This window comes from Aphelocoma coerulescens, chromosome 26 (assembly GCF_041296385.1).
Source record: "Aphelocoma coerulescens isolate FSJ_1873_10779 chromosome 26, UR_Acoe_1.0, whole genome shotgun sequence".
NCBI classification, from domain to species: domain Eukaryota; kingdom Metazoa; phylum Chordata; class Aves; order Passeriformes; family Corvidae; genus Aphelocoma; species Aphelocoma coerulescens.
This window is the reverse complement of record NC_091039.1, coordinates 3,264,480-3,282,463: the sequence shown is the minus strand read 5'-3', so window position 1 is coordinate 3,282,463 and position 17,984 is coordinate 3,264,480. Positions and strand designations below refer to the sequence as shown.

General features: G+C 52.1%; 1 protein-coding gene across 3 annotated transcripts; it reads right to left on the bottom strand.

Annotated features, from left to right (window-relative positions):
- Nucleotides 1-27: 27 nt before the first annotated feature.
- On the bottom strand, nucleotides 28-17,763 carry RBM15 (RNA binding motif protein 15). 3 transcript variants are annotated; one of them, XM_068996021.1, is made up of 5 exons: nucleotides 14,804-17,763; nucleotides 14,246-14,481; nucleotides 8,874-10,453; nucleotides 2,039-2,220; nucleotides 28-326 (listed from the first exon to the last, which is right to left on the bottom strand). In XM_068996021.1, the coding sequence occupies exon 1, from the start codon at nucleotides 17,693-17,695 to the stop codon at nucleotides 14,867-14,869; it is 2,829 nt and encodes a 942-aa protein (XP_068852122.1). In that variant the 5' UTR covers nucleotides 17,696-17,763; the 3' UTR covers nucleotides 28-326; nucleotides 2,039-2,220; nucleotides 8,874-10,453; nucleotides 14,246-14,481; nucleotides 14,804-14,866. The 3 variants fall into 3 exon arrangements, 2 of the variants coding, with proteins under 2 accessions (XP_068852122.1, XP_068852123.1); XR_011146673.1 differs by lacking the exons at nucleotides 14,246-14,481; nucleotides 14,804-17,763 and adding an exon at nucleotides 13,859-14,239; XM_068996022.1 differs by lacking the exon at nucleotides 14,246-14,481.
- Nucleotides 17,764-17,984: the final 221 nt, after the last annotated feature.

Below are 17,984 nucleotides of genomic sequence, written 5' to 3'. Positions count from 1 at the left end.
CTCCTGAGCTGGGTTTTTCTGCCTCTCACATTTAATCCTCAGCCCGACAGCTCCGTCCCTCCTGGAGCAGAGCTGACTCACCTCGTGGGATGAGCAGCCAAGGAGCTCCAGGTGCCAGAGCACAGCCAGAGGTTTCAGCCCGTTCTATTCAGCTACAAACACTCAGCCCTGGGGAGGGATGCAAGGGCAGGGACAGGGGGATCAGGATGGTACTTCCACGAGGATCCTCAGAGCAGCTGTTCCAGGAGCCCCTCTCCCTGCGGGCAGGACGCTGCAGTGGGGCCATTCCATCTCCCAGGCACAGTTATTGCCACAGCACGGAGCACCTGCAGGCAAGCCCAGTTTTAATTAAAGCCAGAACCACAACACAGCAAAGTCAGAGACCAAAGCCACCCCTCGGCCTCCTCTGCCCTTCTCTCCCCAGCTTCCCAACCTTCCAGAGACTCCCTGGGATTCCAGGCACACACACAGGCAGCTCCAGTGCTGAGGCTGCATTCAACCAGCACCCCAGAGATTTCGTTTGGGTGGATAAGACACAATACAGCAGCTCTGCCTTTCTCTCCAGTAGTGAAGCTGCAATTTTTTGCATTATCACCAGACATTTGAAATTAAGATGTCAACCTGGGATATTTATTCCAACCATTGGCATTTTCCTTCTTTTCACCTCTCCTTTTTTTTAAATTATTAAATTGTAAAGAGATTGAAGTATCCTATGTTTTTTCTCACCCTTTTTTTTCCTCATCCCTTTTTTTAATATTAAGCCATCAAGAGAGTTGTTTCCCCTGCAGAAACAGCCCTTTAAACTGTGAAATGGGTTATTTCAAGCCCCAAATTAGCTGGTCTATTTTTAATAAAAAGCTACAGAATATTGTAACAGTTTTAAGGAGCTCAAACACTGTCCCAGGTAAGAAAGTTCCTGCACAGATGATGGGCCAAATTCAGCCCTTACACAGTGCCAAAGAAACTGTGCTGAAACGAGGGGAAAATTACAGGCAACGGGGAATATCAGTGCCATGAAAGAGTTCATTTTTCATGAGCTGTTTCACAGCTTCTCCCAGGAATCTGCAGGCAGGGAATGGTCCTTTTACCCTTTAATCATCATCCCTCTACACCTTCAACCTCAGCATCCAACACTGTGATTTGGATGGACCAGGCAATATCTGCATCCAGGGCAGGATCCCTGGGGGGCATTTTCCAAGCCACCAGGATTTCTGGATGAGATTATCATTTCTGGGGGGTTTAAGGCACTGGGAGTTGAAGGGGGATGAACAGGGGCTTGTCCTCAGCCAATCCTGCACTAAGGCTTCAGCCAAGACCTTCTGCAGCAGGGACGAAGCTTTCATTGAAAAATGTTTTCACCTCTTGAAACATTAAAGCTCCTCACTCTCCCTCTCCCAAATCAAACACTACCAGCAGCTTTGCTTTGCTGCTGTAACAGGAACTGTGTGAGAGCCTTGGCTTCAGGTTTTCCAATCCTAAAGCTTTAAACCCCCACTTGCTCTGCCCCTCCCTAAGAGCAGCTGTGCTTTGGCTTTGGCTTTTAACAGTGTGACCAGAGCCGTGTGGGGATGCAAAGAGGGACCCCACCAGCTCCTCACCCTGCTGCTCCTGCTCTACACAATCCCAACACCTTTCCCTACACTTTGCTCCCTGTAAATGAAGCCTCTGCTCAACACCTTCCTCCTTCCAGCACAAGCCCTGTGATATTTTTACCTCTTCTACCACCAAGAAACAACTTGGCAGGATGTGGTGTCCACACCTCCCATCCCATCTGCTCCAACAAAGCTCCCCTGCAAACCTCCAGGATCTCAAGGAGATTCCTCCCCTGCCTCTCCACCAGACCAATAAGTCACCAATTCTTTACCCTTATTTAGCAAAATGGGAGTGCTTGTCCTGCCTCTCTGTCCTTCTGCAGAGGAGCAAACAGCTCAGGAGCTCCCATTTCCCACATCCCACCCCATGGATGAGCACCACCAGCCTTTTTTTGCCCCCAAAATAACCCTGTGCAGGCACAGCACCTTTCTCCAGCCACAATTACCTCGTGTCTATCCAAAACTGCTGAGGAAACCAATGCCCACAGTGAGAAACTCCTCCAGGAGCCCTGTGCCATCCTGCCAGTGGGCTGGGAGGGGTGAGAAGAGTCTTCAAACCTTTGTCTTTGCACTGAGCAGGCCCAGGGTGATGGCTGCTGGTCAAACACCTCTCTGCTCACAGCTCGTGCTGGGGAGGCAAGCACAGAAGAGGGGCTTTAGTTCCCCTGGCAGCTCTGAGAACCAAAGGCAGTTATTTACTTGCAGGATACAACAGGTGCATGAGACAAACCAACAGTGAGCAGGATGGGAACCCCTGCCTGCAGGAAGGTTTTCCCATCCTGATGCCATGATGATTTTTTGCCTTTTCTTTTATACCCCTTTTATATACCTTTTTATAGCTTTTTGTATTCTTAGTGGTTTTTAGCCTACATTCTTAGGCTTATTTGTTAAATTAGGAGACTAAATGTCTTAGAAGCCCCAGACCCCAAGGTCCTCTCCAGAACACATTCTGTAAATGAAGATAGAACCATCCAGGGGAAGGTTCCTTGGGGAGGGGGGCTCACTTGAGCCTCTCACTGGGCAATGTTTGATAGATCTGCTAATTAGTAACACCTATAATGATATACCAGATCTTTTGGGGGTGTGCATTGAGGTGCATTCGACCTGGACGTGGTGCACCTAAGGATCCTTAAATACAAAGGTAAAATCCCTTTTTCCCTTCTAACTGTGTTTGAGTTTTGATTTTAAGACCAGGAGAAGGTACTGGTCCCACTGAAGTCACCTTGCAAATCACTTCCTAAAGCTGTTTTTGCACGGTGCAGAACAGCGCAGGGTGTGTGGAGAAATGCAAGAGCAGGGGTTGCTGGGACACAAATGAGGTTAAAAGCTGCAGTCTGAGGTGCAGTAGAAAATCCCTTTTGTCCCTACTCCCTCCACAGAATCCCAGAATCATTAAGGTTGGAAAAGCCCTCCTGGATCATCGAGTCCAGCCTGTGCCTGATTCCTTGTCCCCAGCCCAGAGCACTGAGTGCCACCTCCAGGCATTCCCTGGACACCTCCAGGGATGGGGACTCCAAACCTCCCTGGGCAGCTCCTTCCAAGGCCTGACCACCCTTTCCATGCAGAAATTATTCCTCAAAATTTTTCCCTTCCTCAAGGGAAATCCTTCCCTCACTCATCTGCGGTAGAGAAAATGAGCAGCAACAGCTAAAAATGATCCTCAGCATGAAAAATGCTTTGTTTAAAGACATTTAAATGCTCCCCCAGCCATCCTGGTCCTGGAAAGGCAGTGGAGAACTGGATCCCTCCTGCCTTCCAACCCTCGTGTACCTCACAAGCAGCATCTCCACACTTTGCATTGGAAAGAAATCACCACCAACCTCCTGGATCTTTCCAAGAAGATAACTTCACTCACAAGAAATCAAACCCCTTGGAAAACCAATGCCAGGCTCAGCACTGTGCCCTGAGTCACTCAGGGGAACATTTCCCTGCCCAGCTCATCCTCTGCACGGGGGATAATGTGCTGTGGCCAGCTGGATCCTGATGGGAAACCGCATTTGGAAGCACTTTAACCAGGATTCATGGGCTTAAAAACCTTCCAAAATTCATGGTGCAGAGAAACCAAACACTAAAGATCTCTCCAAAAGATCCAGTGACCTGCAGGGAACCAGAGCTGGCTGGAAGGAATCCGAGTGACCACAGGAACCCAAGAACACAGCCTCCAATTTTCACTGTATCCCAACAAAGACCTGGTACAACACCTGAGTCCCTTTGGGAAAAAAAAAACCCTTAACAATTTCATTTAGATAATTAGTTTTCTGAGCACTGACAGACAGAGGACTGATACCCCGAATCCTGATTAATTTGAGCACTACAGGATTAAGAAAGCAAGAAGAAAACATGGAATTGGCTCCTCCACCAAGACATGGCAGGTAAGGATTACTCCTGGGCTTGTGTCATCCCAACAGCTGGGCTGCAGGGGTTCCATCCTTCCCTGGAAGGAAAGGCTTTTCCATTGTCAGTCAGTGATTTATTCCCAGGTGTAATCCTGAAGGAGGAGCCTGGGTAGCCTCCAGGACCTGCTCCCAACGCCTGCTAGGCGTCCTGGCAGGATTGAGTTATGGGGTGGGCACCTGCTGGGTCTTAAACCTGCTGCAAGTGATGTTCCACGTGCCAGGATAAAAAGCTGCTAAGACTCAGCTCGGGTCTATCAAAGCTACGGAAGCTGGTGCAGTCGGAGATCACATCAGGAAGCACGTTGCATCCCTCATTCCCACTGGAATTATTTTATATTATTAATTTATACAGCCACTGTGCACCCCTGAGTGTCCTGGCTATCAGCTGCAGGTTTCCCTTCCTTGTTCTGTGTTTTGGGTCATTGAAAGGCAGGACAGAGCTCCTAAAACACAGATTCAGCCATTTCTAAGTACACAAAATCAACCTCTCCCTGGTCAGGCTCTGCCCTTGATAAAAAACCAAAACCTACTAAAAACCAAGGCTGTGACTTTCCCAGCACTCCTCAGATGCCAACAGCAGATAAACACAGGCACTGGGCACAGAGGAAGTCGATCCTGACGCTTATCATACAATAAGGAACAATCTTTATCTCACAATGAAATTCCCTCCAAGGGCTGGGCTGGGATTATTTCGGTTGTTTCTCCAACGTGCCCAAGCTCTGGGTTTGCTTGGAGAGCTGTCTGGGAATCACACACCCCTCAGGGTGTGGGGCAAGAACTCTGGGTTTAACCCAACCCCTGGGATCTCCCTTTGACCCTTTCCAGGCACCTCGGTTGTTTGAACCCAAACCCACTGCGAAGCTGCTCCTGCCACAGCTCCCAGCACGCTCATTAACCACAGGGGGGAAAATCTACATAATTCCCATTTTAAAGGGGAGCAAGAGGCTACTCCACAGCTGTGGCAGCACAGAGCACACCCCAGACAAGGAGCTTCAGCTACCAACACTGCTGAGGTTCCTGTGCTCACCTTAAGCCACATGAAGAAAGCCAAAAGCAATTTAAAATAGCTGGGTAAGGATATGACAACAGGGCCTTCCAGCAACAGGAAACGTGGCTGTTCTTCCCTCGCCCTGCTCGGCAGATACCGCGTGTGGTCTGGGCTGTTTGCTCGCCCTCACACACACTGATAACAGGAACACTCTTTTTTTTTGGTGCTGGCTTCCCCCCCCCTGCCTGGAACACGTCCTGCAGCCGTGTTTACCATGCAGAGCGTTATTAGGCTGCAATTCACCAGAGCCTGAATTAAAAAGTTTCACTTCCAAGGAGCTGAAAGCCTTCGCAGGAGGTGGGAGGTGTTAGAAAAAGAATAATAAAAATCTTTAAAGATATCATGGTTTTCATTGAAGTCCACGGGAACTTACCAGTGGCTCTAATGAACAAAAATTAAAGCAGATGTTTGAAAACCCAGAAGATTTAGCTTTAGCTGAGATCCTCATGGGAAAACTTTCCAGCCTGCAGAAACCACAAAGGGAATGGGAGCTCTTGCTCATGGCCACGGACAATTCCAGAAGTAATTCATGGGTCAAAGTCTCTTTTCCAAAGCAGACTTTGCCTCTGAAGCCACCACCAAGCCTTGCAAAACTTTCCCCTACAGATATTCCTCACGTGGGCAAGACAGAGCCAGGATTGTACTCTGGAAGAAAGAGGCAAAGGGTGTCTTTACAACACCCCAGGGACAGAGAGAACACCAATAAACCGAGCTCCAGCCCCTCAAGCCTTTGCTCAAGCTGCAAAGGAGTCACAGCCACCCTGGCTGACAAAAGGGCGGTCACAGGGATGGGGTATCTGGGATTGGGCTCTCCCAGCCTCCAGCTGCTGTTGGGATTCAGCTCTGAGTGCCAGGAGGAACAGCAAAGGCACTCTCAGATATCCGAGAGCTCCGAACAGGCTACACCTCAGTGCCAGAGGGGAACACTGCGCTGGCAGAGGGGGAACACAAGGTCTTAGAATCACAGATTCCTGGAATGGTTTGGGTCGGAAGGAACCTTAAAGCTCATCTTGTTCCACCCCCTGCCATGGGCAGGGACACCTTCCACTGTCCCAGGCTGCTCCAAGCACCATGAACCTGGCCTTGGACACTTCCAGGGGTGGGGCAGCCACAGCTGCTCTGGGCACCCTGTGCCAGGGCCTCCTCACACGGAAGGATTTCTTCCCAATAACAAACCTAAATTTCCCCCTTTTCAGCTGAATCTATTCCCCTTTGTCCTGTCACTCCAGCTCCTGATAAAGAGTCCCTTCTGTATTTTCCTACACAGTCCTGTCTTCATCCACCCAAGAGGAGCAGCACGAGAAACATCAACATCCCCTTTTCTCACCATGTGCTCCCCACAAGCCTCAACAACAGCAGCTCAGGTGGTTCAAGACCTCACCCTGCCCTGAACTTCTGCCCACATCAGAGCTGGAACAGCTCAGGCTGGCACTGACCAAAGCAATCCCTTGGCCAAGGAAGCTGCAAACACCTCCATGGCCCAAAGGACATCTCCTCTCCGTGGGCAAACAGAGCTTAACAACCACCCCGGGAGACCTCGCTGGCTTCCCTTCACTCAAACCCTTCTCACCCCTCGTGTGTCCTCAGACACATCTGAAATGTGCGATGGCACAGCCTGGAAAGGCAGCACGTGCATCTGACAGGGGAGAGCGGCTGGAGGATCCAAGTGTTCGCCTGCACAAAGGGCAGAAACGCCAGGGAAAGCTGCCAGCTCAGGGCTGGGTCAGGTTGTGTGCATTGCTCAACGCTGGCCTGACCTCTCACTGGATCTGGGGACAGGAAATACTGAAGAGAGCTAAAAATCTCCAGCCCGATCTTCAGATGCAATTGCAGAACTAGGTATGAAGGTCAAGGCAGGCGGATAAGGAGATGAAATAGCCGTGACCCACAATTAATCTACAGCTCATCCGCTCATCTGTGGAGCCGACCACATCCCACCCCCATCCTGGGACAACACACATGAGCTCAAACCCAAAAGCCTGGCCACAGGAGGTGGGCTGGGAGGTGGCAGCTCGTTAATGCACAGCACCAGCAGCGTGTCTGACAGCACCCACAGCCCCAGGTTCCAGCCACGTTTAATTAATACATCCCTGGAGCGGGAGACAAAGGGTGAAAAAAATAGGAGACCTTTGTGCCACCGTCCGTGTTCTCTGCTCCTACTACAGGCACCTCCAGCAGCACATGGACAAACAGGAAGAACAGCAGGAGGCTCCTGTCAAACCCATCACAGCACGTGCCGCTGACCCGGTCCCTCAGAGCTTACTCTGTCTTAGGAGTTTACCTCACCCAGTTCTCAAGGCAGCTCTAATTACACTCAGGCACAGGGCTCCGAGCCAATAACCGCAGGAGACACAACGGGAATCACAAAGCCATCAGCTCAAGAGCCTTTCCGCTGCTCTCCCTGGCTTTTCTGCCTGTTTGACCAAACCGTTTTTGGTCTTTGCCCCAGCCCTCGGCACACGAGGCGGGAGCGTATCCTCCAAGAGCATTTTCCATTTCATAGTAAACCAGCAGCATGAGGCCAACACAAGCTTGGTATTGGCCAAGAGCAGAATCTGGGCCATCTGATGTTTTAAACTTATTAATTCAGCTGCAGCTGGTAAAAGCACAGTTCTAAAAAAAAGTGTGAATTCAAATAACCGGCTCCCATCTAATCCGCTCGCACCACTCTCTGCTGCAGTGCAGTTAATTAAATGGCTCTCGTTATAAATCCACTTTCCCCAGAAGTCTCATTAGCCAAATTAATATGATGCATATAGAGCACTTAACCCTTCCAAGAGACTGGTTTTAACAACAGCCTGGCTCTACCTGGCCACTGGAGCATCCCTCTAAGCCCCTCAGAAGGCAGAGGGGCAGACCCAGCACCCGAAAAACAACTCGCTGGCACAAAGCGACCGCAGGAGAACCATCCCACACCACATCCCACGATACCTCCGAGTCTCTGGAATAAATACATAATGTAAAGGAGACAGGGAACTATCTCCCAGTGAAACAGACAGTGAAATCTGACTCAGAGAGGCAGAACTCTTTTCGAACAGCCACTGACACTTTGAAGCACAGCCAAAAAGTGGGACAGAGCCCAAGCCCTGCCACAAACACCTGGATACCTGAGCAGGTGACCAGCTTGCCAAAAACATCCCCTTTTTTGGGGGGTACACTAACAGATCACCCATCTCCTGTCAGCATCAACCCCCCAGCTGAGGCAAAGGGGCTGAAACACATCTCCCATTATTGCTACCAGCCCCAGACCTATGGTACACCACTTCAAAGGAGATCCAGAGGTTGTATCTCAACAGCACAAGAAATACATTGCAAAAAATAGGAATTTTAACTACAAACACCAACTTCTAAAAGAAAAGGCATCTCCTGAGTCTCCCCTCTCCAATTCCCTTCCCTCATTACCAGCAATAGCTACAATTGCTCCCATTTACAACAAACAGCTTCATTTAAATTTTTACACCAGCATCCCGTAAACACAGATAATTTGCCAAATCATCGCCTTGGCTTTCCTTGTCGACACACACAAATTATAAACACTATTCTGGGTTAAAGCAGTGTTAATTCAAGCAGTTCATGAAGTCAAAACAACAGCTCCAGCCTGCCAAGCTGAGAACACGTAGCTTTATGTGCCGTTGGTTAACGGGACCCCCCCAACAAACAGGGAAGCGCATCCAAGAGTCGGCTCCTTCGCTCCCGTTCCCGAGCGGGTGGAGCAGCAGGGTGACTGAACCAAACACTGTTAGTAAGCATTAATCAACTGGAGAACCAAGACAACAAAAGGCGAACAACAATCTTCTTTGACATTACAATTCAGTTCAACCTCTTCCAGCCCCTTACCTGTTTTAGGGATTTACACAGCGCTTTGCCCCGGGAACAGACACCTCGCAGAGCACAACCACAGCATCCGTCGGCTGAGAGGCATCTGCAGCCTAGCAAAGATCCTGCCCGGCTGCAGGGGGTTATCCATGGAGGTTAAAGTATGTCAAGGCAAACAGGGCAAGCTGCCGTTCAAGGTGTCTTCATGGCACGTCACAAGAATTCTACCAAGAGCTCCTGAAGCCGACGATGCAGCAGTGGCAGCTTCCAGGCGACGGCCGCGGTCCTCTCCTGCAGCAAACACGGAGTTGTGCTCCTGCACGGGAACAGCCTTCCAAAGCTCCCCGGGACAGGAGAACTACAGCACACAACGTTTTCGGGCCGCCTCCGGCTTTTCCTCTCCCCATCTGTACTACACCGGGAGCGACTGCACGGAGCGCGCGGCGGGGCCGGGACGCGAGCAGGGCACATGCACATCCGAGGCGTGTGGAACCAACTGGCTTCAAAACCGGTCAAAATAAGGCACTGAGACACCACGCAAAGGTTTTAAATTACCGCCTCCAGCTCTCAGGAACTCTTCATCCATTCAGCACTAAACCCACAACTGCTGAAAAGCCCCTGGAGATGGAGGATCGCCTCGCGTACGGCAGGAAAGGCTTTATTAACAGCATTTAAACACTTTTAAGGACTCATTTCTCTTTTTCTTTTGGCAATTTTGGTGCAAAGGTTTTACGTGCAAGATTCAAAGCAATTTCAAAACTTTTTTTCTTCAAAATTAAAAAAAAAAACCAAGAATCAAAACTAAAGGCAAACATGTTGGGTGAACAAAATAAATCAGAAACTTAAAATTCAGGAACTCCAGCTCTTCCAACCAGCGAAGCCCCAGACTTGGCCACCGTTCCGAGGCGCAGGGCGGTGCTTCCCTGCTTCTTGCGTGCCAGCAGCAGCACCGCTGCCCCGTCCCGCTGAGGAGAAACGCAGCAAGTGACCCCTTTTTCACTGCAAACACGGGGGCCACAGCAAGGCAATCAGCTAGAATCCTTCTGATTGGTACCACAGGTCGGTCAACGCGAAAGTGTCGGTGCTCTCCCTGCTTCTTGCTCAAGACCCACAACTATCAGCTCAATTGGGCAGCAGCAGCAGGAACCCCTCCGCTGCCAACACAGGGGCCAAACGTTTGTCGTCAATTCACTTCCAGGCAGAAAAACCATTTTCCTCAAAAGAAACAATTTATTTAGAATGAAACAAAATCAGCTCAACTGTGAGCGCATGTTTGAGTGACAGCTACTTTTAAGCTGTGTGAGCCATAAAAAGGGTATTCCTTTACTTTTCCAGCAATCTTGTGTACACAGCACAAAGCAAAGAGGTCATTTTTTTTTTTTTCCACTTAAAACACGGGCATTGGCATCACAATAGCAGATACACAACTTTTTTTTTTTTTTTAAAGCTGCCATTTTAGTAAAATGCACAAATACTAAACAGATAAGCTTTCTTCCATCAGGAGGCCCATGGAAATTCCACATAAGCCACAGCTTCTCTTCCCAAAGGTCCATTAGAGCTTGGTATCCCATGCGGTTGTCTTCTGCAGTCCACCAGATTTGCTTGCAGGAGGAAAAAAAACGTTATTTCAATACAAATGTGTACACCAGATTTGGGTTTTTCCCCTCCCTACGTTATACAGATGAACATAAAGAGCTACGAGGCCTTTCTGAATATTCTACTTGGACTTCAAAAAGCACCAATACCACCCCACAGGCATGAAACCTCGGAATGAAGTCACCTTCTAGGGATAGATGCAAAACAAGTAGTGCAGGGCTTCTTTTTGGACCAGGATTAAACTAGGCTTACAGTACTGATGATTACCCAACTCGCAGTAACACTTGATGGGGCACACTGAAATCATTAACCAGGAGAAAAACCAACCCAATTCTTGCTAATTCGGTTGACTTTCCTCACAGGGTATTTCCTGAAGGCAACTTATCAACAAAACCATGAAATGTAGTGTCACACAGCTCTTTTGCTCTCGTTTTGCCGCGCAGTTCTAACAGCAGACAGTGCCAATGTTAAAGAAAAGGCCAAATCAAAGACACACCCAATATAATTTAAAATTGTTACTATTCAAGCCGTATCTCTCAGCCATCATTTTCACACAATCGGAGCTGCAGGAAGATGAATATTCAATGAACCATTCTCTGCACCACCCGGTCTGCTTTAAGCCTGATACAAAAATCACCTCATCGTTCAGTCTATCAATCATTGGAATATCTGCCCTTCGGTGCTATAAAGAAGTAAACAGGGGGATAAAGGGGAAAGAACCCCAAAAGCTCTAGAGCCACATGGCAACCATTTCTTCCCCTCTGGGTACACAGCACTCTCCAGGAGCGCTGCCCTCAACACTGTTTTCCTTAGAGCCAGGAATTACCATTTTCCAAGGCATTTTTCCCTGAGTCCTCAGAGTTTTTGAACCTGTCTTCACAATTTTGATTCACTCCTCCTTCCCCATTAATACTTCAGGCCTTTCACCTCAGTTACCATCAACCAGAGGGTTCCCAAACCCACGCAAGAAATTAAAACTCGTTCTCTGCTCTCCACGGGGGCCAAGCAAGTTGGCACCAAAATATTCCATCTTTAACACCCTTGTAGGGAATGAAAGAGAGAGAGGGCAAGGTTTGTCTGCCTGGCAAGGATGCCCTTTTCTCTCTGTGAGGCTGACAAGGATGTGTTGGTATTTGTGCCCCTAAAACCTCTGGATTGAGGATAACCTCGGTGCTCCCGTGGCAGCAGCTCGGCAGGAGCAAACAAAGCCACTGGCTGGAGGCCAAGGAAGTTGCACAAAGTTTCCAATTGAAAGAAATAAAACAACTACCTAAAATCTCAAACAAAACCACGAGTCATTTGAGGTTCTTTCCCCAAAGCATAAAGCACACGGATGAAATGATTCAGGAAAAGGACATCCTTTTTCCAGGCTAATTCAACACACTAATGAAATAGAAGAACATCAGCTGCACACAAGGTTGGGAGGGAATACTGAGCTCTCGCCAGAGCAACGTAATGCCAGACACAAGGAGAGAGCCAACAACTGCTACATCTGGTTTGCTCTGCACACAGTGGTATCACCCACAGGCTTCTAAACCTTCAGCCCTGGCCAAGCTGACTTCAGTGGACAGTTGCTCCAATGGGGAACACCTCAGACCAAGGAGGAAAGCAGAGCCTGCCCAGCTGCACCGGCCGGGACGGCAGCACGGGAATTCAGTGCCGGCAAAAAAAAAAAAAGCTGCCAAAGTTTTGCCACAAGAACCCTCAAAGGGTGTTAAAATCCCTGCTTACAAAACAGAGCAGCAACCACAAATAAACCAGATTCAAAGCAGCAGGTGCTCCATTAAATAAAGAACCAGAAAACCTGGAGTCAAACACAGCCTTGCCTGCTCCCTCTGGCCCTCCAGCACGGCACAATTTAACAGCCAGTAGCAGGTGGAAACACCGTGATTTTCCAAGGGAAAATGGAAGTGCACCCAGGATGCTCTTCCCAAAAGGCTTCCCAAACCAAGCTGGCTTTGACAAGCTACATTGACCCCAAGTTTTATGGGTTTTTAAGCAGGTGCCTGCTGCGGATCAGCGGAACAAACGCTGCTCTCAGCGACCTTAAGTGTCCAACACAAACATTAGTGCTTCTTTTTCCCGGTTTTGGGCAGATTTGAATTCCCAGGTGCTCGAGTCTCTTTCCTAGAAAACTCTTGCAAGTGATTTCTGTCAGATGCAATGAGAAAACTCCCTGCAAGCAGCACTGGCAGCATTGATCACCTGCTGACACACAACAGGCACCTGCTCCAATTAAAACATTCTTTGCAGTAAGTGGTAAATACGCTGTATCTCCTTAAACACAGTGATTTGCATTTCCGGTGTCATTCCAAAAAATTCTCGTTGTTAATAGTAAGCTGAACAGCTGAATTCTGCCATCTCTTACATTCACATTGAAGGGTAACCCAGAAATCCTGGATTTTACCCTCAAATTTAAGAGCATTAAATGAGGCTTTCACCTTTTCATTTAGAAAGAAAAGCAGCTATAAAAACCAGATCTGTGTTTAAGATACACTGTCAGATTGGAATTCTCAGTTCACCACCAGGTTTGGGGTACTGTGTCCACTCATTCCGGGCAGATAAAGCAATCAAAGCCCTCTTAAACCACAGCCCTCTCTCAGAGGTGGTTCAGTAACAAAAATTCCTATTTTTGTGACAGAAACTCAAGCAAGTTCAGCTACACCCATAAAATACATTCAAGACATTTCCTCCTTCATCTCCTATTCGCATCCTATTCCACACTTTGAATTTGATTTTTGCCGTGCGAGTTGTAGCAGAAATCAACTCATGCCTGCATCAATCATCCAAGGAATCTACTGGAGCATGGACCGAGCGAGGCAGCGTCGCTTCTCCGTTGCCCAAATCCCTGAAAACATGGCTAAGTGCAAGATTACATTCTGGGTTTAAGTGCAAGATTACAATTTTGGGGCCTGTAAAAAGATACAGTCAGATTTACACCTCAGTTTAGAAGCTGCTGCAACATCCTTTTGGTTGTTAAACAGAATATCATGGAATTAGATCCCATCAGGGATTGAGATCCCTTCTTTCCCCCCTAAATGCCTGGATTACCAAGGTGGCCGAGACAGCTGGAGAAAAGTGCCCAATGGTTGGGGGAAAAATAAGAAAAAATTAACTATGTTCTGTGAAAAAAAAAACAACCCTGCAAACTGTTTCATCCTTGAATCACAAGAACACGAGCTCAAACCTCGGTGTCTTGGAGTATTTTTAACATTTCTCCAAGATGCTAAAACCACTTTACTCCAGGTGCCCATGATAAACCTCATGTAATGCCCGCTGCACACTGTACCTGAAAAGTCCCTAGCAGACAGCAGTTCCTTGCTATTAACAAAGAGGTAAAATGTTAATGAGAACTTTTATGTAATTAAATTATCACAGAATGAAAAGCATCTCTGGAGAGAAGCACTTACTTGCTCAGAGTTTGCACTGTGGAACCAGACCCCACTGAACCTGCAACTCTTGGAAAACAACAACAACAACAACAAAAAAAAAACCGCAGTAAAACCAAAACCCCACGATATAACTCAAGTTCTCCTTAAAGCACCTCCTTGTTTCCTGCACACCAGAGTGAGCACAAGACATTCCTGGTTTGTAACAAAGTCCTCAGCTCTTCGCCAAACCTCGTCACTGCTACAAACCCAAAGTGCACATATGGGATACACCGGGAAATCAGGGAAATACACCTGGTAAAAAGCCCAGTTTCAGTGCATGCACCTGGGGGGCTGGCTGAAAAAGGAATCCCTTTCCACAAAGGAATTCAGGGTTCTGCTGTGTACCCGAGAGCAGCTGCTGCTCACCTGAAAAACGTCGACCTCGAGCCACGTGACTCAACGGGGAAACCACTGAGGCTCCCGAGGGAAGGGATCCCGTGGGCCAAAGGGCCGCTGGCCTGAGGCCGACAGGGAATTTCAAGGACTCAAAAGAGGAGCTGACACCAGTCTGTTACTAAAGTGTGGTTTTCCATTTCCACTGAGTGCTTTAAATCTGGTCTGTTGGGTTTGGAGCTCTCTCAAGGACGAGCTCTTGGGACTTGCTTTAAAATACATGAAATGAAAAAAGGACATGAATCAAAATTAAGAAGACGGGAATTCTTCTTTCCCTCCCTTCCCCCCCACCCCAGTTTTTCTTATTTTTCTTTTCTATTTTCTGTAAATCAAAGCAGGCTGAGCCTCCCTGCTGTCCCCACTGATAGGGAATTCTCAAAATATCCTATTCACGCTACTCCTAACCAACCTCTCTGGCTTCTACCTTTATAGAAAAATGTAGTAACAGAAAATCGGGCCGGGAAAGTCACCTACAAACAAAGATCTATTTAAAATAACGACAGGGCTGGCTAAGGCTGTATCCCATAGCACCTGGCACACGCTGGAAGGGCTGCATGGAGGAGTAGGCAGGGTTGGGAACAGAACACGAGGGCCTTAGGACGCCCCACGGACAATGATCATGACCAGATAGTCGTCCTCTGATTTGGCCAACGCCTTGGCCGTGGAGTCCAGGAACTGCTGGGAGAAATCGCAGGGCGGAAAGGCGTGCAGGACCCCGCTGTTCTCCTTGTCTTTGTTCCCCCCTACAGGGAGGCTGATCACCCCAGCAGCCTGCTTTTGCTTTAGGTAGGACACCAGATTCCTGAGCGGCCTCTGCGTGGAGGTGGTGGCGGCCTCGGCAGCCCCGGCTGCGGAGCGGTTGTCTGAGGCGCCGGGCACGGCCAGAAGGATGGCGTATCCGTTGGGACCCGCCACCTTGATGCGTCGGTTGACCTCGTCCAGCTTGGGCTGGTCCAGACGGAGACGTTGGGTGATCTTGAGCTGAGCCACTTTCCCCCCAGTCGCTCCCTCCACGAGGAGGCTGCTGGCGACTCCGAGGTCCCCCTGGAGCAGGTGCATGTTGGACGGGAAGTTGCTGTTCTTCAGCAGGAGCATCCCCTGCCAAGCCAGGCACAGCTTGGGCGCTGCCCCGGCCTGCGCCGCTCCGTCCTGCTGCTGTTTCTGCGGAGGAGGTTTGAGCCGGGAGCCTCCGCCACCGCCCTCCGCCGCCCGCTCGTCCTTTTTGGCCGGACTTTTGCACTCCTGGGCGGCAGCGGCGGCGCGATGCTTCCGCTCCCGCTCCGCGGAATTCTTGCGGTCGCGCTTTTCGTTCTGCCCCCGCTCCAGGCTGCCCCGGCGGGATTCCCGGATGGGGGAAGGTCGCTCCAATAGGAGCAAGCGGGATGAGCGCTCGGGGTCAGTACTGTAACGCTCCCGGCCTCCGAGGAGCTCGGGGCTGCGATCCGGGGGAGAGGTTGTGGCCAAGCAGTGGCGCTTTCGGGAGGAAGAGGAGCGCTCACTGTCAGGGGAGCGGTCCAAGTGCCGGCCTCCATCCTCTGCCAGCCTCCGTTTCCTAGGCTGATCCCTACTGCTACTGCCCAATTCCCTCTCCCCGCGGTCCCGCTCCAAGGACCACCCATCCCGGCGGCGCTCCAGGCTTTCCAGTGGGTCATAGGCAGCTGCCCGATTACTCCTGTCCCGCACAGGGGGCGGTGGGGGCACCCACTCTGTCTCGGGGTAAAGGTCTCTGTCACGGTCTCTATAGAGCAACGGTGGTGTCCTGTCCCGGGCCCCCCGGAGAGGGTCAGGGGGGGCTCCCCGGTGAGCCCCAAAAGCAGCCGCCTCCGCCACAAGCTCGTAATGAGCTGGGGGTGGTAAGGGCAGGGGCTGCAGGTAGGGCTGCTGGTACCGATGCTCCGTGTCGGCAAAGTCCACGCGGAGCCGGCGATCCGGCCCCCCCAGGGGGAAGCCCCGCATGTGAGTGCAGGCCGCCTGCGCCGCGTCCAGGCTCTCGTACTGGATGTAGGCCCAGGAATCCCCTTTGCGGTAATCGATCGTGCGGATGGTGCCAAACCGATCAAACTCCCTGGCCAGGGCAGCCAGAGGCACCCAGGGCCCCAGGCCGCCCACCCAGAGCCGGGTGGTCGGGGTGGCTTTCCCATATCCGATCTTGATGGGGTTGCGCAGCAGCACCTTCCCTGACATGGCCAACTTGGCCCGGTGCGCCATGTCCAGATTCTCAAACTTAAGAAACCCATAGGTGCTGGTCTGCCCACGTCCCGGCCTCTTGATGTCCACCTCAGTGATGACCCCGAAACGGTCAAACGCTCGCCGCAAGTCCGACTCGCTCACGGTGATGTCCAGGTTGCCCAGGAACAGCGTGCGGTTGGCTCTCTGGTCATCCTCAGGGCTGATCTCCTCCTCACCGGCCGCTCCGGCACCTCCTCCTCCTCCTCCACGGAATCCCCCGGCCGCCGCCACGCCGGCCACGCGCTCCAGCCCGTAGGCCGGCCGCACCCGCGCCTCGTAGAAGCCACCGTAGTCCCGCTCCCTCTCCAGCTCCCTCGGCAGCGGCGGCGGCGGCGGGAGCCGGCCCAGGGCGAGCTGCTGCAGCCGGTAGTCCCGGTATCCCAAAGCTCCGCCGCTGCCCGCGGGGGACAGCGCCCGCTGTGCGGCCCCGGCCGGCGGGTGCCGCACGGCCGCCGCCACTGCCCCGACCGCCGCTGTGCCGTAGGGAGACTCCTTGTCCAGCAGCGCTGGGGAGCGGCTGCTGCGCCGGCGGCCGCTGCCTCCGCCGACATAGACGGCCTCGATCTTGAGCGGGCGGTCGTAGAGCACGAGGCGGCCGCGGGCGTGCTTGGCGGCGCGCGCGTCCTCGGGCCGGCGGAAGTTGACGAAGGCCACGCGCTCGTCGGCGGCGCCGGCGCCGGGCGGGAGGCGGCTGATCTTCACGCTCACGTCGCCGAAGCGCTTGAACTCGTGGAAAAGCCCGTCCTCCACCGCCTCGTCGCTCAGCGCCGAGCCCAGCTCGCTGATCTTCAGCGTCTTGTACTCGCCGCCGCCCGGCTCCGACGAGGAGGAGGAGGAGGAGGCGGCGGCGGCGGCCGCCCGCGATTCGCCGCCGCGGCTGCTGCTGCTCCGCGACGCCTCCGCGGTTTTACCGCTGTAGCCGTGCCGGCCCCCGCCGCCCGCGGCCGCCGCCGAACCGGTCTCGTACTCGCGGCTGCCGGCGCGGCCGCCCTTGTCCGTGTGGGCGCCGCGCCGGCCGCTCCCGCTGTTGCTCTCGCCGGACGCCGCCGCCGCTTTCCCGCCGTTGGAGCCGCCGCCTCCGCCGGACGAGCCGCTCGGCTTCTTGCTGCCGCGCGAGGAGGAGGAGGAGGATGCCGAGTCCTCGCCGCCCCGGGAGCGCTTGGCCTTGGCGGGCGAGCGCTCCTTGCCCTTCATGGCGGCGGCGGCCGCGCTCCCGCCGGGCCTCCCCGACCGCCCCGCTCACGCACCCGCCGCCATCTTGGGAGCCGCGCCGGCAGCGCGCGCCGCCCCCCCCGCGCCCATTGGCTGCCCAGGGCGGTGCCCTCGCCCATTGGCTGCCGCCGCGAGGAGGCCCCGCCTACCGTCTGGCGCTGCGCGTTCCTATTGGTCCGCCGCGCTGTCGGTCTGCCAACCAGCCCCATGCTCCCGCGGGGAGGGGCGGGAATTGCCGCCGTCGCGCGCCTCCCCGCTCCGCTTGCTCATT

Excerpts from the sequence above, each read along its gene's own strand:
- RBM15 (XM_068996021.1), bottom strand. The coding sequence starts at position 17,695 with ATGAAGGGCAAGGAGCGCTCGCCCGCCAAGGCCAAGCGCTCCCGGGGC.